This window comes from Tympanuchus pallidicinctus, unplaced genomic scaffold, assembly GCF_026119805.1.
Source record: "Tympanuchus pallidicinctus isolate F22 unplaced genomic scaffold, pur_lepc_1.0 scaffold1, whole genome shotgun sequence".
Taxonomy (NCBI): domain Eukaryota; kingdom Metazoa; phylum Chordata; class Aves; order Galliformes; family Phasianidae; genus Tympanuchus; species Tympanuchus pallidicinctus.
The window spans coordinates 86,753,028-86,776,282 of record NW_026294618.1 but is presented as its reverse complement, the minus strand read 5'-3'; the positions used below and the strand labels follow the sequence as shown (position 1 = coordinate 86,776,282).

The 23,255-nt window shown below is 39.8% G+C and overlaps 1 protein-coding gene across 2 annotated transcripts in view; it reads left to right on the top strand.

The window, feature by feature from the left end:
* Positions 1-11,871: 11,871 nt before the first annotated feature.
* Positions 11,872-23,255, top strand: part of UBR2 (ubiquitin protein ligase E3 component n-recognin 2) — a 50,153-nt gene continuing 38,769 nt past the window's right edge. For both annotated transcript variants that reach the window (XM_052674226.1, XM_052674235.1), the window contains exons 1-6: positions 11,872-12,012; positions 15,837-16,096; positions 17,700-17,778; positions 18,853-18,966; positions 21,992-22,119; positions 22,773-22,911. In XM_052674226.1, coding sequence (XP_052530186.1) covers positions 11,935-12,012; positions 15,837-16,096; positions 17,700-17,778; positions 18,853-18,966; positions 21,992-22,119; positions 22,773-22,911 — 798 coding nt within the window. In that variant the 5' untranslated portion in view covers positions 11,872-11,934. The remainder of the gene's footprint in view (positions 12,013-15,836; positions 16,097-17,699; positions 17,779-18,852; positions 18,967-21,991; positions 22,120-22,772; positions 22,912-23,255) is intronic.

Genomic DNA, 23,255 nt, shown 5'->3' with positions numbered 1-23,255 from the left:
AACTGGTGTAGAACCACAACTGCTGTCTTATTCAGCAGATAAGATGCTTCGTAACAAGGTCAGTCAAAGCAGAGAGCCAGCATCTTGGTAGGGAAAAGCTTTGTTTTTAAAAAAGCAGGAATGAAAAGCAACACCCGCACGTATACCTGTGACTACAGCCCCCTTTGCATTCAGCACAGTTGGGTCTGTAAGTCCACAGACACCTGTTTTCTCTTGCCTTGCACCTCACAGGATTTTTAGCATGGCTCAGCGTGGTTTGCGTATGAGTACATCACCCCACTGCTGGCTCTGGACGGCAGAGGCACTGTGGAATCGGCCACCTGGGCCATAGAGCAGCTTTCAGTAGGACCCCAACCTTAAGCTTCCTGTCTCTAGATTCAGCTGTTTGTAGGGATGCTCTGAAGCAAAGCAAGAGTGCTTTGGCATGTTTTGGTAAAGAAGCTGCAGATATGCAAATCAGAAGTAGTGCCGAGTCAGAGATTTTTTTTCAATGATTTTATTACTGTTTTGCGAGCGCGTGAGAGCTGTAGGGAGGAACACGAGATAGAGGCATTCGGAGTTTTAAAGGGGACATTTTGTTTTCTGTGCATGAGTTCCTGTTTCTCTTGGAAGAGCCACATAGATGGAATCAGGAATAATGTGGGCATGCACGTGTGTGGTGACGTGTGCAGTGACACAGACCACCCTGCAGATGACATCCCAGGGAATAACATTCATGTTTGTGTGGCTTTCTTCACACACTAAAGAAAAGAAGATGTTTTCTTTTATAAAATGCACAACCATATGTATTTATACATTCACAAATGTATATGACATATACATATCATATAAATTATGTAAGTTTATATATTGTGATAGCATAAACTTATAAAACTCATTTATCTTCATAAACATAACACAACTAATTTTTTTTTTTTTAATAAATTCCAGATTTTAAGTTGATTTTGTGGTTTGAACCATATCAAAGTCTGCTCATCTTGTTTCAATTTTTTTTGTATCAGTAGATCTGAGAGGGTCTTGGAATCAGGGGCCCATAATGTTCTCCCCATTTTTCAGATGGATAAATTGGGGAACAGAAGCAGTCCAGCATCACACTGGAAACTATTCCTGAGGTAAAGCAAGAAACAAAGTCTTCTAAGTCTTCTTATAGCTGTATGTCCAACTCCCAGAATCATAGGGTTGGAAGGGGCCTCTGGAGATCATGGAGTCCAACCCCTCTGCTAAAGCAGGCTCCCTATAACAATTCACACAGGTAGGTGTCCAGGTGGATCCTAAATATCTCCAGAGAAGGAGACTCCACAACCTCTCAGTGCAGGCTGTACAGTGCACCATCACTCTGGCAGTAAAGAAGCTCTTCCTTGTGTTACCACGGAACTTCCTGTGTGCCAGTTTCTGCCTGTTGCTGCTTGTTCTGTTGCCGCATGCCACAAAAACTCGGGGCGTGTGGAGCTTTGACTGACATGCAAGAAGTAGATTATCTTCCTGGCTTTGCATGCCCTCCTGGTGGTAGAAGTTGAGAACTGCTACGTGAAGAAACACACCTAAAAACCCTTCTGCTAGAAAGGTACGCAAAGTCTCATTCACAGACAAAGATTCTATTCAGTTACAGTGGGAAACTGTCTTCACTGAGATTCTGTCAACTTTAAATCCAGAAAAATGCAGTTGCAGATTTAAAGTTGAATCTCCTCCATCTTCTGCTGAGTGCCCCCCACTATTCCTTGTGAACTGTGCTTGCTTGGCTTTAAATTTCTGTCACGGAATTAAATCAACAGAAAGGGGCTTGAGTATGGCTTATGGCACAGAGCTGTGTTAATTGTCAAGGTGTTTATTGCATGGGAGAAATACTTTCCGAGTACGAGAAGGAAAAAATTAAGCTGATGGTATGCAAAAATTTTTTAAAGATGAAAGGTAAGCAGTCATGGAAAAGACAGCTGATGGGAGCAGAAGAAAGCCTGGCATCTTAACTTTAAATTACAGTTAATCTAGGTCATTTTCTGTAACAGAAGGATGATATCTACATATCTACAGATATGATTAAGTCAGTGTGGTTCACTACCACAATGTGTAACATGTCCAAGTCCAACTGACAGCAGAGATCAAGATTAAAGTTTTCCAGTGCACATAGTGAATTTTAGTCCAGTTACAACAGTGTTATTTTTTCAGGATTTTGTCCTTTGGAAGTGGATACAACACTAAATAGCACACCACGTATCATCTGGAAAGACCATCTGATCAGAGTCATCGATGTAATTGTATCATCATTTTCTCTGTTTTCTGTTCTATATTCCTCAGCATGGAAGTGTATTATTTTCCTGATTTATGCAGATCTGAATATATACTCTACTCTATGTCTGTTTCATTGAGACACTTTAAAAGAAAGCAGCCATCCACATGTTCTTCTCTGGACTTTCCCACTTGGAACTGTAGCCTGAATTTTTAAAGTAGCTTGTGATAGTTGTATTTACTGGTTATTCTAGCTCTCACTGCTTCCTGCTTATTTATTTTTGACATACATGACCATGGGTGGATATGTAAGGATGCAGATGTCATGATTTAAAAAAATACTGTTAACTAACATGTCTAGACTGTAACCATACTTCCAATGTATATACAATATATGTGTTTATAGATACTGACGCAGGGTACTATACATCAAATTGAAATAAGCAGTATTGGTTCACATATTTTTATAGTGATGGAAATGCACTTACAGTAGAGAAGCACATTTACATTTCTGTGTCACTGTTTTTGTTTGGTTGCCCCAGAACTGAGGAGCTGAGTTCTGCACTGACAAACAGAAAGCAGTGAATGCAATGGAGTTACTGTATCAATGCAGAGAGGCTGGGAGCTTGGGGGGACCCTTGCAGAGCAGGCTAACAATAATAGGGGAAGAGCAATTTGTTCGATAGCTGTGGAATTTTTGCTGGCAGCAGATCATAAGTAAATATGTAATGTCTTACTTTATATATTTCCTACGGGCAAATTTTGCTTCTAATAATGAAGAAACTGCCTCCATCCCATTCAAATTGCTTGTGACTCCCCAAATAAGTATAGAAGTTGGGAAACAAAGCAGAAGTTCCTCAAAATAATCTCCGTGCTGTGAACCAAATGCAAAAGTTTGGGGCAAGCTTCAATTTGTGAAACAAAACATCTCAGACTGTTGAGTCTTCTCTGTTGCAGAGAGAGCTAATGGCGCAAACTGGGAGCAAGATTGCTTTCAGAGCAGGAAAAGAAAGACTCTCTCCCCATGTCACTAGAGTGAGGGATTTTCCTGTAAAAGCTTCTGAAGCTTTCTTCTAGCTCTGTGTAGTACCACCTTGCGCTCCTGTGTCTGAGTGCTCCCAGGGAACTCACCAAAGATGTCTGCATGATGTAAGGGCTGGAGCCTCATCCCTTAGTCTGTGGTAACCAAAGCATTGCCAGCTTGTCAGAAAAGCTTGGAATATGGGCCATCAAGGAGAGGAAGGGAAAAAAAGTTTCTCAATTCGACATTCGCTTTAGATGATAAGTTGGTCTACATAATCCATTTCTCTGTATTTGAAAGTTTTAGCAATAGCAAGACATACATCCTTATTTTTGTGGTTCTGTTTTATAATGTCTATTCCCTGTCATTGTACAAATATCTCCTCCAAGTCCCTCAGAAGTCTGGGTACAGCTCCTCGGCTTTCTATTTTGAGACCGGCGCCACTGAATAATATGGGAGCTAGTGATAGCTGGAGATTGAGACATTGATAAGTCTTCTGCAGCCCAGGGAGGGGCAAAGCAGCTAGTTATACCTCCTGGAAATCCCCTGATGGGCAGCTGTGGGTGTATTTCACTTTCTTCGCACTTCTTGAATGATGCGCTGGGAAGAAAGGAGTGTGAAAAGAAAAAAAATCAGCCCCAGTGATTCATTCTGAACCTATTGCCTTCTTAGAATATGATCAGCCCAAGGAGCGAGTACAGGGTAGAGTGAGGCCTGCTCCAGACTTCTTCTAAGATTGCAATGTCAGAGTCTGTTCTTGTTGAAGCATCTGCTGGAACCTCTGGAGCCTGTGTTTAGTGGTCGGTCCTGCACGGAGGTCCCTGCTAGAGATGTGCCAGTGTTTTTCCCTTGCTATTACAAGCTATCTGAAGATCTTGGACCTGTTCCACACTTGAACTCCAAGCATTTTTGTTGTCTATCTGACCTTGCAATATGATAGGCTGGAAACTTTTACTGCCTGGCTTTCTGCAAGTCTTGTTTCACAATCTGGGTAATGTAGGTTTCTCTGCTTCCCATTCCCATTTCTGTAATGTTTATCATATTCAATTGTATGTCTGGTTCGGTGTTCATTTCTGCGGCTTCTGCCTACATTTCATGCAGCTCTTCATCTTATCTGCAATTGCTATCTGCACTCTCAATCAGCTCATCTCTTTTTATTAGTGATAGATCTTGTCGGTTTGCATGTTGCGTATGCTTTCGGATAGTAACGTCTTGCCTTGCCAGCAAACAGATTTTAAGGCTGTGATAACATATATATGTTTGTCTGAGGGATGCGAAAACAATTTTGTGAGTGTTGTTTATGAAAACTGGGTTTTGCACAGCCTCGGTAGTTTTCACACGCTGCATCTGTCTGCCCTCAAAGAAGCAGCAAGTAGAGCTGATGGCATTGCAAGCCCCTTGTTTACATCTGTTTGTCACTAACTGAACACAAAAATCCTCAGCTTTTCCCTTGCTGAGAGGACCACTGTGAGGACAGTTTTCTTTAAATTTCCCTGCATTTTCTTTGCTCTTTTTTTAACCTCTGCTTACATCTTCTTTCCCTTTCCTAATTTTTTTTTTCTATTGAACTCGTACTGTGCATAAACATTCTTCTTAAGGAAATCGGTGACATATTCATAGTTAATTTTTTATGTGTCAGATGTTGTGCCCGGTACATCATGATCCAGTTACATCTTCACTTGTGTGCTGTAACCCCGGCTTTCCCCTTTTCCTCTCTGCTGCCAACAGTGAGCTGATTTTCTAATAACTTTGAGTGCCTCCTTTTATCCTTACCTCTCTGCAGATGCTTCCCTCCTCCAGCCTTGCTCGTCCCAGTCTCGCTCTTTCCTCTTAGGGACCCTCTGCCTAGGGTTCTGCTCGTCTCCCATCCATGCCGTTCCATGCTGCTGCCAGCTTGCCCACCAGCAGCTCTTGTGGCCATCTTCGGGCAAGCACTTAGAGAGCTGCTTAGGCAGTTTTCCCACTGCAGCAGGCTCATGGAAAGACCATTAATTACTTGGTTTGGGCTTAACTGTGAGCAGAAAAAGGGGCTTTTGTGCGACTGTCAGCCCCTCCCCATTATTTTGTAGAGGTTGGTTTTGTGTTTAATAGGATTACATGACTTCTTTGCTCTATATGCCAAAATGGATGGCTCCTTTCAGTAATAAAACAAAGCCAATAACCTGAAAGGAACCACCGCTCAAAAGCACAAACTTGACCTCTGATTGACCTTGACATTTACAAACTAAAAAGAAGTTTTCTTTGAGCAGGCAGCGCAAGCCAGGGAGGCATCCGGAGGAGGAGAGAATGGTTTGGTTGCTTTTTGATTACATTGTTTAAACCAACATACTACATGGTTTACAATACTTCATTACAATGTATTAGGGCTTGGAGGTGATTTAATGTCTGTTTATAACTGAGACTAATCTTGAAATAAACAAATGAATGTTTGGAAAATGGATGAAGCTGTTCTGCTGGAGACAGTATTAAATGCATCTCTGAAGAGCAAATTGTGGACGTACAGCACTTCTATGCTTTTTATTTCTACCTTCAGTCGTATTTCAGTAGTTTTATCTGACAAAATTAATCATGTTGCATAAGAAAACCCTGCTTAGTTAGGACCATCAAGGAGCTAAGCATTCTGTAAAATTCACAGTTTAAAAACTGTTTAGCCCTTAAAAATCAGGAAAAAAAAAACAAAACACAACAAAAAAAAAAACTACTAGAAAATGCTGTAGCATTACACTGAACACCATGGTGATCTAAATTAAATCTGTTACAACCTGTTCTAATTTAAAATTGCTCCGTTGTGCGAATGAAGGGAAAAAATGAAGAGTTAGTTCACTTCTTCAAAGCTTTTTCATACTCCCAGATAAATCTTTCATCCCCTCTGTCTTTGTTCATGGGCTTTATGCTTTCATTTTCTCTGTATCCACAGAGAAACAAGAGCATAGTTCAGCCTGAGCCAAGGACTCTTCCCCCAGCAGCTGGGTATCAGTTAATCTACATCTGTTGAGAACAAGCAATGTCATTGCATGCCAATGTCCCAGTGTCCAGCTCTTCCTGACACCCAAAAGCTCCCCAAAGTGCTGGGGTTTGGGGCCTTGTGAGAGGAGGAGAAAAATGCTCTAGTTTCTTCTCCCAGACAACCTCTGCTTCTTGTCCACACCTTGGCCAGGCCTGTTTCTCTACCTTGTCATCCCCTACTCATGCCCATGCCCTGTCTGCTGCTTCCAGGAATTTCACAGCACATTTCTCACCTCCTAATACTTGTCTCGTTACAAAAATGCCATGAATTTTCTGAGGAGCAGTCACTAAGCGGTTAAAGACTGATTTGAGAAGAAAAGTGAAGTCGGCTTGCTCCTCCATCCCCACCGCCCACACCCTTCCGGTTGCAGGCTGGAGCGAGTGGGAGCTGGCAGGGCTTGGAGAGGGAGCTGCAGAAGAGGACTTCTGCACTGCCTGTGCAGTGCATTGCCACCTAGTGCTGCAGTGAGGAAAAGCAAGATCTTGCTTCAGCTCAAGGCTGTCCTGCCTGGAAGCCACCGAAGTGGTCGCCAAGCTCCTCTGCTGGTGAGGAAGTCGGCAGCGCTTGCGCTCTTACAGCCTGCTCTTAATCCTCATCTCCTCCCCGTTGGCCCACTTACCTCACTGTATCCTGTACCTATTGCTACAGATTTAAGTCTCAACTTCACAACGCGCTTCCTTGCCTGGCAGTGGGTACTAAAATCATGACTACCCTCTTTAATATAGAGGTTTTAAGTCGGTTCCCAAGGCAGCACAGCATACAATTATGCGCCATACAGGTGACTACAGCCTCCTTCCTGCAACTTAGTCACTCGCTGAAACACTGGTGGTAGAAATCTCAAGAATAATTGAATCTGTTCAAGACAGAAAAATAGTCAGCCCTTTGAAAGAAGGGCTGTCTATGGCAGAGGTCACAGCATCAGACTGCATGTTCACAGGCATCAGAGAATAAGCTTGGGAAAGGGCGTTATCTACAGCAAAGATTTCAAGTGGTACTTACATCTTCCAACGTGTCAAAGTTGACCACCAGTGAGCCACAAACACAGGCTCTTAGCACAAGACTGTGTTACTGATGTGTCTAAATATGCACTAGCAGCATTCTGAATTTACAGTGAAAACAAGTGAGATGAGACACTTTTTGGGGTGTGTGTGTGTACTGCTTCCTTAATTCTCGTGTTAATTTTTCCTCCATGTATAACTCATTAATTATCGTTGGTCTTCACTCCCCTGAAACTTCTCTCCTTCAGAGGCTGGCATTTTAACTCACCAGCTTGAGTTCTATACAATTGACACATTATACTACAGAAAGCAGCAAAATTATCATGGATTGAATTTGCAGTGTATTTTTTCTAAGACAGTGTGTGATGAGAATAAATCATGTTGTCATTCTGACATGATACATTAATGAAGACGCACACCCTCCTGCACTACCCTCTTACTGGATGTTAAGTGAGAACCCTTTCGCTGTCTTTTTTCTTTATTTTCACTGTGGAAGAAGCTTTCTCATTCTGCACATCATTTTGCCTAGCAATATTGCTGTTGCCTAATGCAATAAAAATCAGTTATGTAACTGCCTTTGCTAGACTTGCACAGAGCATTCACAGGAGGAAGATGGCCACAATATCTTTGTATTTCCTGTGTCTTCTTTTCTCCTCTACTATGCTATATATTCTAGTTTTGATATTTTTTACATTTTTTTTCATGTGTAAACTATATATCTGTAATTCTAAGATCATGCAAAGACAAAGAAGGGAAAATAAATAAGCTTATTCTGCTTTGTGACTAAAAGGGCTGATATTATAGCATTATTACTGCAAAAGAACAAAGCATTGCCTGCAGTTTGTCAGATAGTATTTTTAATACTCTAATTCTGAACCAAATTCTTAAAATAACCTGTGTTTGCAGATTACCGTGTGCTCTTTTGTTCTGAATAATGTCTTGCTTAGTGAACTATGTCTTATCAATCCACCAAGTACTGGGTGTCATTGTTCACCTCATTCAGAATTCATCTTTTAATTAACGTTATCACAGGCAAAATTCTATTCTGGTCAGCATAATTTGTCATTAAAATCGGCAGCACAGAAATAAAAGAATTACTATCTGAATGTATCTGAAGACAATGTAGGAGACAGTGACTACAAATCTACCTCATCCAGCACTGAAGAGGAAGGGATGGAATGATAATGATAATGGCTTTAAAAACCACATTTTTAGTGTAAAAATTACTACTTTGGTTGTCTAGGAAGTACACTATCCTATCAAAATTACTTTTTATTGCAAATATCTCAATCTTAGATACATGCTTTATTTGGTAAAAGGGATTGCTGACTTACGAAAGATTAAGGAGAAAAATGTTTTTGCAAGGCTGTGGTGTTAGATACAGGTATGTGATATCAACCCAATGCAGCAAAATGCTGATCATCTGTCTTAATAAGTAAACTTTGTGCAGACAGACATAAATGCTTCTAAATTGTCTTGTTTTTTGAAAAAGAATTGTACCAGGAGATGGACTTTTCACAGAGAACAGAACACATTTTGGAATCCTTTCCAAAATTGCCAGAAGACCCCTTTGATGTGGGGAGAAACAAATAGCATTTTGTCTAAGTCTGTAAGAAGACATCTGTCCCTGCAGTCTAGATGTGAAATAGTTTTCTATTTACATTCAAATTAATACAGCTATGTTAAACCAACTGCTTTTAACTGAATGTGCCAGCAAGCCAGATAGTTTTAATTCCTCTAGCATCCCTTTATCTTATGATTTCATCCATTCCTATGCTCAAATGTTGCAGAGAGCCTTGCAACAGATCCTAAAGATGATCATGTATCACCAGTATTCAGCCAAGAAGCCCATTTCTGTAACCAGAGCACCTCTCTGGAACATGCTTCACCGAAGGCTCTTCAAAATAGCTAGACATCAGCTTGGCTGCTGCTGGTAATTTCTTTTGTGTTTGTGGCAAGAGATGGTCTTCTGTGGAAGATCCTGTTTCATACGTAGATAGGAACCACTAGTATCCACTGCCATAATTAATACTTACCCAATTACACCTATTTACACTGTTTTTAATAGATACAGCATTTATTAAAAACAATGGAGCTTAATCAAAGGAATTGACTCCCATCAAACTGACGTTCAAATTCTGTTTTGTGAATTATTTTCCTTTGGTTGATTTGTTTGGCTTGGCTTGGTTTGTTGTATTTATTTTCATTTATTTATTTGTTTACTTATTCATTTATTTTTGTGGTAAAAACAAACAGATGCTTAAACAGGCAGGTCAGAAGGTGAAAAAGAGAGATTATTCCTGCATCTTTCACAACCACCACCTATTGCATTGCATGAAGTATGTTATGTTGGGAGGAGAAGCACAGAAACATACCAGTTAGAGCTACCAGGAAGATGCTTTGAAGATTTAATATTAGCCTGGCTGAAAAATTACATTCTATAGATTTATTTTCCTCAATTTCTGTCTCATAATAGACCTGAGATGAGTTAGGCTTTTTGGCAGAAGATAGAGGTGGTATGTGTCCTCAGCTTTAAGTATTGTTCCTGAATTTGAATAATATCTTCTATTAGGAAGTTAATGACAAAGACAAAAAGTTATGAAATGTTCTATCTAGAGGAAGCTGTTACACTCATACTGAAATAATGTCTTTACAGTGTGCTTTCTGTTTGGGCCTCACACATTTCTAGGCAAAATAAGATGCCTTTCACATTACTAAACCTCAGGATTTTCCTGGCATTTTCTACACAACTTGCAGGAGAAACCATTAAATCACAGCTTACTTTCACCTTCTGCCTCCTTGCAAAGATGTGTCATCTTCTGTATTTCTTAGGCATCAACAGTACATGAATAAGAAGGAGTGTGGGCTTTGCTGATCTTCTGAGGAATAGATAATTATTTTCTGCATTCTAAGAACAATCGTTCAAGAAATGTCAAACAATTTAAAAAGAAACACAATAGAAAGATGTACTTTGCACATAGTAAAGGTACAATTAGACAAAAGGAAATTAAGCTTATTCCTAGAATGTTAGGAAGTTAAATTAATATTCTAAATCCTTCTATAATTTTCTCATGGCACTGGCTAAAAGCCAGTTCTCAGTTCTTGCCATCAGTTTTTTCAACTACATATGTTCCCTGCATCTTAAAAGTCACCAGAATTCCCAAACAGAGTTCATAAGTAAATGCGATGGTTCATAAACCTCTGAGATTTCAGAAATAAGCTCTTACATGGTCTGAATAATGTGCGAGCTTGCACTGCTACCCCTTGGTGCAAATAGCATTAAATCTATTCAGGAGGAACAAGGCAATGGCATGCAGCCCACCTTCTTTCTTTTATTAATATATAGCTGTGGATGCATTTGTCACTGTTTGGACAGATAAGAAGATAATGTGCCTCTGTTGGGTAACTCAATATTTAAATTATTAGCTGAGAGGAGTGTGAGGGGAAGGAATAAGAATGAAGTGAGATGTAAAAGTGAAAAATCAACTCTTCACATGCATTATGGGAATGTTTAAAAATTGTTAAGGAGTATCAGTTGCTAACCAGAACTCAATTTTACTGCATAGTTTTGTTGTAAATTAGTCCCATTGGCAATGCCGACACATATGGCCATCTCCAGCTAGTACTTCAGGCAGTTATAACTCTGTCTTTCCCTCTCCCATGTGTTTATTCACCTCCAGTGCATGGTGAACATTCAGGAGCGTAAACTGTGGGAAGCAGAGATAAGGGTGATGAGATATATGAACAGGTTGCCCAGAGAGGAGACGATGTCCCGTCCCTGGAGACACTCAAGGTCAGGCTGGGGGGACTCTGAGCAACCTTGGTCTGCTGCAGGTGCCCCTGTTCATTGCAAGGGAGTTGGACTGGATGACCTTTCAATGTCCCATCCAACTCCAATGATTCTATTTGTTGGTGTAGGTTCCAGTACAGCAGGCTCTCTCTCTGCCTAGGTTTATGGCAAATGCTGGATGGAAGTAATGCCCAGCTTGCAAACGATGCTAAGGTTCCACACAGAAAGTTGTGATGTGCAAACAGAAGCTTTGCTCCTGCCTTATGTGCGCAGTGCCAGGCACGTCTGCGGGCTGTGCTGGTCCGGCTGTAGTTACAGCCAGCACACAGACAGGCCTGCGGGTACAAGAGTGGTACAACAGGTTTGTAAGAAGCAGAGAGGCTGATGAACTAAAACGAAATGGTCTTGTGCAGGATGTTTGTTTGTTGTTTTTGTGACTTTCTGCTAAGTCGCAAATGCGAAGCTCTAATGCAAAGCTTATAAACGTGAAGCAGCACTGCTGCTTGGGTGGTATGCAGCAGCCTCAGAGATGGCCCAGAGTGTGGGCTGAAGAACAGGATGTATGGCTTCTGCGGGTTTGAACCCAGTCACGCTGCCTTTAAGGCCGCGTCCATCGCGTTCACGGCACTTAAGAGACTGGTATTTATCTTCTGGGACAGCTCCGCCCCCCCCGCCCAACAGAGCCCGGGCCTTGAGCGCCATCTCCTAGGAGACGAGCAGGCAGGCGGCACGCGGCGGGAAAAAACTACAGCTCCCAGAAGTCCCCGCGGCGCGGCGTGGCGGCGCACGGCGCGGCGACGCTCGGGGCGGAAGCAGGTTCCCTGGCGGAACGGCAGCCGGGTCCGGTTCCGGGCGTCGCTTCCGTGGCGGCGGCGCGGGGCGGGGCGGGGAGAAGATGGCGACGGAGCTCGAGACGGAGGTGCAGGCTATTGACAAGAGCTTGCTGGAGTGCTCGGCCGAAGAGATCGCCGCGGTGAGAAGGGCGAGAAGCGCTCGGGGCAGGGAGGCGACGCGGCTCTCGGGGCCACGGAGGGGCCGTGCGGGCCGGGGCGTGCTCCGCGCGGGGGGCAGCGGGGGAGAGCGGGGCCTTGGAGAGGCGGTGGCGCTCCTGCCCGGCTGCGGCGCGCTTCCTGAGCGGCGGGAGGAGGCCGGGGTGCCTTACCGCGCTGCTCCCGGCCTTCCAAACGGACGGGCCGCTGACTGGCGGCTCTCTGCCGCGTCCCCGGCAGCCGTGTTTACCCGGAGAACTGCGGTGGGGGGCGGGCGGCCGCTTGGAGGGGGTGCGTTGTGGAACTGAAGCTCTGTCACGGTGTTCTACCCCTGCCCTCCCCATGACTAAGAGATAATTGGGGTGAGAGCTTGTGCCAGCCTTCAGGTTCGCTAGGATGGGAACCTTGTGTAGGAAATATTAATAAAATGTAGGCACTAGATTTTAGGTGCTTGTGCATTTGAGCAGTTGGATGTGTGTGTCAAACGCGTGTCCGTAGGATAAGTCTTGAAAGACCTGAGTTACTTTAGCTGCTGTCCAAAAGGCAAGGTTATAATTCAGATTATTATCGTGGTAAAATTACTTCGCAGGCAAAAGCTATGATTAAGGGGGCAAATGTGCATAGTTAGCTATATTCCAGCCGGTTTAGGTCCAGGATGAGCCTCCTTTCCCCTTAGTCCCAGAAATACCGTCAAACGCTTCATAAAATAGCACAAATTGAGTCCTTGCTGCCTTGCCTGTGTGATCAGGAACTGTTTTTCTGGGTCACACTGGATAAACCCAAGGCAAAGGCCCACTAAGTGGATTGATTTTACAAATTCACTGTAGGAACAAGTGCCATAGTAATCTTTATCAACTCTTTCTTGTTTCTATTCTCCACTACAATCTACAATTCAGAGCTCCAGCGGTGTCAGATTTACTATGTATTAGCAATTAAATGCTCCTGGTGCTGTCTGATTGTGTAAATAAACACTGCACTTGATTTTTAGCTCTGGTTTTCTCCCACCTTTCTTAATGGTGTTACTTTGCTGATAGTGCTATAGTAACAAAAGGAAGACCTGCCCAAAGTAACAGTTACTATACTTTGCTATTCAAGCTCTTTTTGAAACATCATAACTATAAACTTTGGAAGAACAACGATTAAAAAAAATATACTGTTATCTGCAGCATTACATTAACCTAAAACACAGGTATTTGTTTAGATGTTATTCAGCTATTATACAACTAACAAAGCATAATGAAATTATCCTTTCAAAAGTTAAAAGGTATAAATTGTTTCACAACTCGTATTATAAGTTTTGTTCTCCAGTATCTCTTGTTCAACTATGGACTTCAGAGGATTCTGGATGGACCACTAGGTACTTGTGTACATAAATGTTATTTGGTTAGTGCTTCTTGGGTTAGTTGTTAGGACTGTCAAAAGTTGCTGCCCCTCTCTGGGGAGAGGAAATGAGAGATACACATCACTTCTTAATAACAACTTCTCTCAGAAAAATAGACTGTTCTCTTATGTGCAGCTTCAGGATGGGAGATTGGCAAAGAAAACTTCGATAAATACGAATTGTATTTATTAAAGAATGCATTCCAAAGTTTTGAGTAATTTTACAGCACTTCAGTGCAGGTAGTGATTTAGGATAGTAGCATCACCTAGATATGCATACATGTATATTGCATAATAGATTTTACATTGCCTTCTGGAGCTCTTGGAGTGGCTCTTGTGTCTATGTCCTAGTAAGTCCGTACCATCTTCCTCTGCTAGTCTTTTGGCTGGGATCTGATATTCAAAAATGTCTGTGCAGTTTTGTCTATAAATCTGGATCCACAGAGAGATTTAGGTGTGATGATATTTAGCATTGCCACATCTAACTTGCAGGCAATTATTCCCAGAGTTTTGGGGATGGGAAAGCCGTTTACTCAGGGAACAAGATATTTTTCTGGCCAGGTATTTGTCTGAGCTTGCTTGAGTGTAACTAATGTGCATCATATAGTTTTCTAGACATAAATTAGTGATGTAGTACTAAACGGCTGTAATTAAGCATACTTTGCTGAGAAAAACGCAAGTGTAATTACTAATACATGCTATGGAAAATCATTGAAAATGATCTTGTTGAATAGGAGTCATGGAAGAGGCTAAGTCAGTTGCAGCGTGATTGTGTCATTTCCTAACAGTAGTAGATATTTGGCACAAATGATGAAAGAAGAGGATAATAGTCACGAGATAGGGAAAAAAATCAAATCCTTGGCAATTAAACCTTTTTTTTTTTTTTTTTTTTTTTTTTTTCTTTTTTTCAGTATTGTCTGTATCTTTGTGGTAATGCTGAAACACAGAATCGCTATGTAAACTTTCAGATGGCTAGATTTTGTTTGCAACCTTTTCCCATGGACTGACTTGGAAAAAATCCTGGAAAAAAGTCCTGGCTTTGACCATTGCAAGATCTATACAGACAGATTTAATAGATTGGTTATGATTTTAAGGACTCAAATTGAAGAAAAGGGAACTGAGAAAAGTATACTAAGAGCTATGTTGACATATGAGTTATTTATTTGAAGTTCTGCATCACAAAAAAAAAAAGCAGTTTAGTAAATGGAAACATTGCAATATGTTAAAATCAAGGAAGGACATACAAAACCAGAAAAGAACAACACAACCACCTTAAATAGCCCAGATGCTCTGCTGACCTTCATATTGTGAACTTAGAACTGTGTTGTCTCAAACGTGACTTCTTAAGGGTTCTTCTAAGTAATTCAGAGTTAATCAAGCTACAGCATTTGATTGTGCGAGCCATTTATTTTGGTATAATTAATTCTTGCTTTTCATGTGCTGTTTCAGGTTGATTCTGAATTCTTTATCTGAAATCGCCTAGGGAAATCTGATTGTCGTATTTACAATGAGAAATGGCATGCTAAGGCTGTTTAGATCATGCAAGATTTAATAAGGGCACACTTGCAGGAAATACTCTTCCCGTTTATTTATTTCAAAAGCCTCGCAGCCTTCGTTTCCAATTTAGACCTTCATAAAAATGTAATCCACGAGGAGTAATACAAATGATGTCTTTGGGGAATATTTTTTATTCTTTGTGCATGTGTATGTTCAGGGGGAGAAAAAAGCCAAGAAAGAGCTGTGATGCACAGAGGGACAAAACTAGAGAAAATCATGGATTTCTCAGTGGGTTACAGCGCATACAACAGTGTGGCTTTTAAAATCTGTCAGCACAGATTATTTTTTTTAACTGATTGACTACTAAGAGTCATAGATCATTATGCTTGAAATAGTCATTCAGGTAAGTTATTTTGGTCGTGGGAGAAACCCAAACTCCTTTATTTTCTTAGTTGGCTCGTTGTAATTAAATGAGAGCTGGACAGTTACCCAGTGCTGCGCTTGCCAGTCTCCTTGGGCTTTTTGTCTCTGCCTGCCTCTTTCCATCTCCAGGCTTCTGCTGTGCCTCTGTGTCCCCAGCTGGCAGCGTCCATCTGCACTCCATGTAAATACAGCCAGCGTGCTCTAAAAGTCACTGCTAACGTTGGAACTTTTCACCGGTCATGAAAATGTTTAAAAATTTGGTCTCTTAAATCTTACATTTTTTAAAAGAACACAATATGTCAAAAGGATAAAATGTGTGTACTAATAAACAGATGATGCCTTTCGGAATGGCTTTCTCATGTAATCTTCTAGATTTAACACTTGGGGTTTTGTAATACCGCCTTAGTTTTATAAGTTAGAAATAGGAAAAAGCTTTCTGATGGGTAGAACTGTGGTTTGTGTTTTTATTAATGTGTGAATTGCTTACTGTTTCTTTTTATTTTAAAAGAAATGGCTGCAAGCAAATGAGCTTCAGAAGGAAGTGTACCAGCATCTGGCCTACTATGTACCAAAAATTTACTGCAGGGGTCCTAACCCTGCCCCACAGAGAGAAGACATGCTGGCACAACATGTGTTGCTGGGACCAATGGAATGGTATCTTTGTGGCGAAGATCCTGCATTTGGTTTTCCAAAGCTGGAGCAAGCAAACAAACCTTCCCATCTCTGTGGTCGCGTTTTTAAAGTGGGAGAACCTACGTATTCCTGCAGGTAGTTCAAATTAACATTTTGAGCATTTCTGATCTGTGAAGAACAGAACAAGTTTAGGTGATAGGAATTTATTATCCTAGTGAAAACTTACTACCTCCAGTGTATTTTTAAAGTAAACTTGCAGTCGTTTCTCATGAGAAGTGGGACCAGGCAAAAATAACATACTACAGGTTTGTAAATGGAAAAATATATTAATATCTTGTAGACTGTTTTCTGTACGAAAGTAATACAAGAATACAAAAGTAGTTCAGGTGAACTGTCAGTGTGATTTAAGAGCATTAATCAGAAATAAGTGGGCAGCTGCATGTCATGTAATTCAAGTGTATAATGTCAGAAGTGTTTTAAGGCCTCTCAGCTTGAGGTAGATGAGATTTAATGGGGGGTATGTTAGATCTCTTCGATCAGGGAGAAAACTCCTTTTTTCTTAGATGTTCTTAGGTGTTTTCTTCACACCCTCAAAAAAGAATGAAGAAATCTAGGTAGTGAAGTAGAGACAGGGACTAATATCTATTAGTACTTCTAAAGGAATTTCTGTGGTTTCTTTAGCACTTTTTTGTGAAGTGTGGTCCCTTCTAATTCAAGTTAAATTGCACTGAAGTCTAGGAAGTAAGATGTTAATGATTAAATGCTCTTATGGGCTGATGAAAACTATGGGAGTGCTGTTAAGTTGGGGTCAGGAGTAAATGCAGAATATTTTTATGTTTCTGCTGTCAAGATGGAGTCTTATCTTCTTTCATTTAAGTACTGGACAAATATGTAAAACTGGTACTGTTTTCTGTTGTATTTTAGCAATTTTCTTTGATTTACAGCTGATAATAAGCAATAATAAGAGTTAAACTTTTCTGAGTTCATGAACATAAGTTATTTCATTGAATTCTTGTTTTTAAAGTAACTGTCATAATATTCATTCTCTGGGTGGTTGTTTTTACACTGCAGAATTGAGTCCCTTAATCTCAAGGTGCCTTGAAATTAATTGCCTTCATGTATTTTCAGTGCTTCCTAGGGAGACAGTTAAACGCAATGCGTGATTGTATGCTTCACTGTTTTAGCCCCTTGCTTCTATCTAATACAACAGTGCTTGTAGACAGGGCTTTATTATGCTCTTCAATTCTCTGATTGAGGAAATCGCTCTTTTGGACCTGCTTAGTAAGTTTGTAGGACTAAACTTAGAAGCAGATCTAGTTTGTTGAGTGCTGTCTTTCTTTCCAGTGTACAGAAAAATAGTGTCTTCTCTGATAGCTGAAGATGTAGCGCTTGTACTCTGTACTTGAGAAAATTTATTTGGCTTTGTATTGTGTATCTGTCTGTACTGCATTTGTAATTCATCTTTTCACTTGCTTATATACTTGTCTCATCTCTTGGAAAACAGTGACTATGTTACTGTGTTACTCAACATTTTTGTAACCTCTCCTTTTTGAGAACAGGCACTTTCATTTAATTTCTTCCCCCACCCTGGAACCTATCCCTTTTGTCTTTGAGTAACATAGACAGTAGTCAAAAGGCTCATACTGGTGATACTTAAAAATTACTTCTTGTAGACAATTCAAGGCTAAAAATTGTTTAATGCTGTTTTTTTTTTTTTTTTTCCTCCTGCTGTTTTCAGAGACTGTGCAGTAGACCCAACTTGTGTGTTGTGCATGGAGTGCTTTCTTGGAAGTATTCATAGAGAGCACCGATACAGGGTAAGTAATACTGGTGGGATGTGTGATGTAGTCATTAGTATTTCTGTATGTGTGAGAAACTCCTTATTTATAGCTTAAGAATGTATGCGTAATTTCAAAATGTTGGATACCCAAAAGTTTAGAATCAAGTCTGTGCAATAATCTTACAGGAACTTGAGTGTTTTTATTTGAGCGTAAATTCTGAAGTTATCATTCTAAAATGTTGAGCAATTCAATTTTATGCACAACAGTTAACTTTACAAATAGGAGTGTGTTATTTTGAATGTGTGTTCTTCAGAGAGTTCTACAGCATTAGTCTTCATTTTCACTTGCTTTGAACTTGATGTTTTACTATTTTTATTTTTGGAAGGTATTGATAAACCTCTGTATCCAAAGTGTAAGCACATGCTATTTCAGCTGTCTAATTTAGTTGAGACTGTAGGATGTGCCTGTATGTATAGATTATATTTCTCTGCCACATGCAGGTGAATAAAGGATTTTTATATGGATCGTTTGTTTGTTGTTATTTAAAGAGCATCAAATTTATTTATTTGAGCTGATATTTGCTTTAAAATCAAAGCTTATTAAAACTAAGTGTATTTAACCATTGCAGTATTCATGTACTGTTTACTGTATTCATGAAGGTTTACAACGTGAACAGTCTATGAGGTTTTTCTGAGAACTGCTGTTATTATAACTAGCACATCTGCACCTCGCTCTGTAATTGTGCTGTTTGGAATGATAAAGCTTTGCTCAGATTAAAAACATGAGAATCCAAAATCAGAAAGGTAGCATTACAGCTAATGAATTGAGAAAAACTACACGTTGCAATTGTGTTGTCATAAACTGCACATTAATTCTGCACAGCCATGGAGAATAGAGATGTTTGAACTTTTCAGCATAGGCAGATTGATGAAGTTTTCAGTCATCATAGAAACGAGCTTCATTTACGTGCTTTTTTTAAATGAGGTACTGGAAAAAGCTATTGGATATTGTGATCTTCATTTTGTAGTTTAGCCATGACTACTTGTGTGAATGCACCTGTATGTTTATATGCATATTCACATAAACTATGTTGGTTTTGAATAATTATAGATGACAACATCGGGTGGAGGAGGTTTCTGTGACTGTGGTGATACTGAAGCTTGGAAAGAAGGTCCTTACTGTCAGAAGCATGAACTTAACACTTCAGAGACTGCAGAAGAAGAGGTGGAGACACTGCGTTTTGAAATACTGTTAACTGTGTGTATGTGTGTGTGTGTGTGTGTGTGTGTGTGTGTGTATGCCTGTGCATATGGGAAATCATTCAGATGAGCAGCATAAACTTAGAGATGCTTAGAGTGACATTTTCTACTTGAGGACTTTATTTTTTATATTCTTAGGCACCTGTGCAGCTTAGGTTCTGTTTTCTTTTCTGAAAGGTAAAGGAAATCTTCAATGTGAAAAAATCTGTATGCAATCATATGCTTGAAAAAGCCAAGTTAAGCTATCTGTACAACATATGTTCTGATTCTTACAAAGTAAAGTAGACAGATTTAGTTCTTTTTAATCAAAATAACTGCCATTGCAGAAATGCCATAATTGGAATGATAAAGCTTTGCTCAGATTAAAAACATGAGAATCCAAAATGCCCTAATGGAGTTATTGGATAGAATCTCTAAATGCTAGAAGTTTGGTATGGAGAAGGTAAATAAGGAAGGTCACTATTTCTTATAGCTTAACAACTTGGATATATTGAATGAAGCTAGCAAAAACAATGTGATATGAATTCCAGTTGTTGAACTTAATGCTTTGAAAGACTGGTCTTGCTAAAAATTTATATTGGTTCAGGAGGCTATTTTGCGTGTTTGAGGAGGAGGAAATGATTGATAGCTACGTAAAATTACAGACACCATCTTTAGCTTGAGAAATCTTCATGTCTTAAGTTACTGAAGACCAAAGGAGTATTCTGCCCTTTACTCTTTCCTAACTATCTCTTATTACATCTCAGGAATGATGGCAGCTAGTTGGACTTCTCGTCTGGCCACTTAGAGCTGTTTTTATGTAATATAATTTGTGAAATCTCTTTTGAAGAGTATATATAAGAAGACTGTCTGTACTAATTTTGCTGATCTCTTGGTTTAAGTGAAACAACCCTAACTGAATTGCAGTGACAACAGTTGTAAAATTTGTCCTCACTGTCTCAGTGCTTAGAAATTGCCCTGTGGCCTTGCTACTTGGTCTACATGCAGCTTACGTTACGGGACAGCATTGGAATACTGATATTCTGAAATCCTGGGTGAACTAGTGCTATGTTTAAAGATACTTATGGTAGTTAAAGGTGGCAGTATTGTGAATGGTGAAAAAGCTAAGGTTCTGAGCAGATTGTGTGTTTCTTCTTGGTAAATGATGGGATCCAGAGTGCTTATTTAACTTTGTGTGTGGGGGACAACATGTGCTGAGCAGTGCTGTAGCCTGTTTTCTTTTTGCACAGATATGTGTCTTTTTGAAAGTGCTGGGAATGGCAGTGCAGCTGTGTAAGGTTTGCCTTTGCTTTTGGTGATTGATTACTCTGCATGCCCTAGATACATTTTAAATGAATCAAAACCCAGAAATGGCAGATATTAATGTTTCTGTAAAACTTCCAGCAGTAGAACAGTTTGCCCAGAGAGGAGGTGGATGACCTGTCCATGGAGACATTCAAGATCAGGTTGGACCAGGCTCTGAGAAACCTGATCTAGCTGTAGGTGTCCCTGTTCATTACAGGGGACTTGGACTGGATGACCTTTAAAGGTCTCTTCCAGTCCAAATGATATTATGATTTTGTGGTTGCAAGTATTTGAAAAGAATGTTGGATTGTGTGGATGGCTGAAAAAACTTGACAGGTTTGCAGTATAAATACACTTTTTTTTTTTTTTTTTTTTTTTTTTTTTTTTTTTTACAGTATGAATATAATTTACAGTATAGGTAGAGTATATAATTCACAGTGCAGGTGAATTCCTAACTATCAAGAGCTTTCTGTAAGTAATGCAGACTTGTTCAGAAGAGATTATTGTGTATGGTTTGATAAACTTTAGTGAAGCACAGAATTTGCTTCTATGTATTCCTAGAATGCAAGTTGTGCTACTCTGATAGTGTTAGAAGAATAGAGTGTTTCAGTGTTCCTTTTCCAGACTTGTAGAAGAAACAGCAGCTGTTTAGAGAATCTAAACTTTGAGAGCTGATGATTGTGTTTTGGTCTGCTTTTATTTATAACATCTTATGTGAAGTAGTAAAAGAAAAAGCTCCTCAGAGAAGAGGTTGTTGATGTCTGTTTATAAGCAAATCCCATGAAATGATTTGGAAGGGAATGGTAATGTTGCTTGTACTAGTTGACAGAGGATTGAACTTACTAGAGCTGTCACGGGAAGGAAACTATGAGTGTGACTTCATAATGGTTCTCTTTTTCTGCTCCATTTGCCAACTGAGGCAGCACTCCCTCCTCTTCATTTCAGTTTCCTTAGCATGTATCTCTGAGTACACATACAGATTTTGGGGTGAGCGACCCTGCTGGAAGGGATCTGGGGGTTCTGGTTAACAGCAAGTTGAATTGTGAGTCAGCAGTGTGTGTGCCCTGGCAACAAGTGGAGCTTAGCCTTGAGAGTGCAGAATGGACACAAGTGAATGTGTGTTTTCCATGCAAAAGATGAATAGATGTCTGTGAATAAGACTGACATGTGAGCAGATCCTACTGTTGCGTGTAAGAGACTCATCATAACTCATGATCCCTGCACGTGCTGTTTGTAGAATCTTGGTACATAGGACTTCTGCCTCTAAAGGCATAGTACATATGGAAGAAAGCAATAAATGCATATTTATTTGTATTCTGCATTTAATTAAGTGGAACAAAGCCGTTATTTCTAATTATGGTTTCTGAATACATTGTGGAAGAAGCGGGTTCTAATTCAACTCGTGTTGAAAGAGGGAACGATTAAAGTGAAAATATAGAAGTGTGAAAATTTAATTGAGTGATCAGAGGCAAGTTAATGTTTGGACATTGAATGCTAGATTACTGCTTTGCTGATCTTTTTTTTAATTTTTTTTTCTGTGAAGAGTGGGGAAAAGAAAACAAGCCAACTATTAACTGTTCCTTTCAAGCAGGAAGTTATTTTAGGGAAGACACCATTAAGGATGCTTGCATCATCTTTGGTGCAAAGGCATGCAGATTTTTTAAAATACCTGTTCTGAATTTCTCAATTCCCGTTTATTTTTTCAGGATCCTCTTGTGCACTTACCAGAAGATATGGTGGCAAGAGCTTATAATATTTTTGCTATCACCTTTAAATATGCGGTAGACATATTAACATGGGAAAAAGAAAATGAATTGCCTGGCCTAGAAATGACGTAAGTATAGTGTTTGTCCTTTTCCTTTTAAAGACATGTACATATTTACAATAGAAATATAGATTCTTTCTTTAATCCTGTTATCTCTCTCCTAAAATTGTGTCAGGGATATTTTGTAGACAGTACACTAAAATAATTGCCTGTCTTTAATTGGTGTGATATACATCCCATTTCTTTCTATAAGGATGGTGAAATAATTTTTGTGATACCTTTGTTTTCCTCACTTTGGAAATAAATTATTACAATGAAATTCCTTAGGACAAATGGTAAAATAATTCCAAGCCATTGAAACTTCTAAGATGCTATGTGAGAATGTATTGAGCAGGGCTGTTCTGTAAGGAAATGAGTTCTCCTTGTAGGAAACTATCAATTCAGAATCAACGGATGTTCAAATGTGATACTCAGACCTAAGTTTTGTCTTATGATTTTGTTCCTTTTGGACTTATCTTCCTTAGGAGCATGCAACTTTCCAGCAGAACTGAGATGTTCAGTCCTTGTTAAGTAAAACTCTGTAGCAAAGGAAGCCCAGGTTTGAGTTGCCAGCTTGGTGGAAAACTTAATTGTTAAATCGGGAGTTGATCTTTTAAATTTGAATTATGTAACTTTGATAGTTTTTAACTTTGAATTATGTAAATTCATTGCTTGCTTTGAAGTGAGAAGAGTGACACTTACTACTGCATGCTCTTTAATGATGAAGTCCACACCTATGAACAAGTTATTTATACTCTTCAGAAAGCTGTCAACTGCACACAGAAGGAAGCTATTGGTTTTGCAACAACAGTAGATAGAGATGTAAGTAAATTCCTTTCTAGAACTTATACTCACACTAACATTTATTTTATGACTACACATACTTTGGTTTGTTTTCTCAAAGTGTATAGTTAATGTGATTAAGCCACATGTGTCAGGCCCTAACTAACTGACCAAGCCAAATTACGTTTGAATATATTTTTCAGCATAGTTCTAGTAAGTCTCATGAGCACAGATACCAGGGTGTTTCTTAGCCCTTTCTGTCTAGGGCAGGCAGCAGCTTTAGCTCATTGCTTACTACACACCAGGGAGTTTACGCTGGAAGATCCTCTGTGCTCCCTTCAAACAAGGGGAGGAAGTAACAGCTGTCAACTGAGACAAAAAAA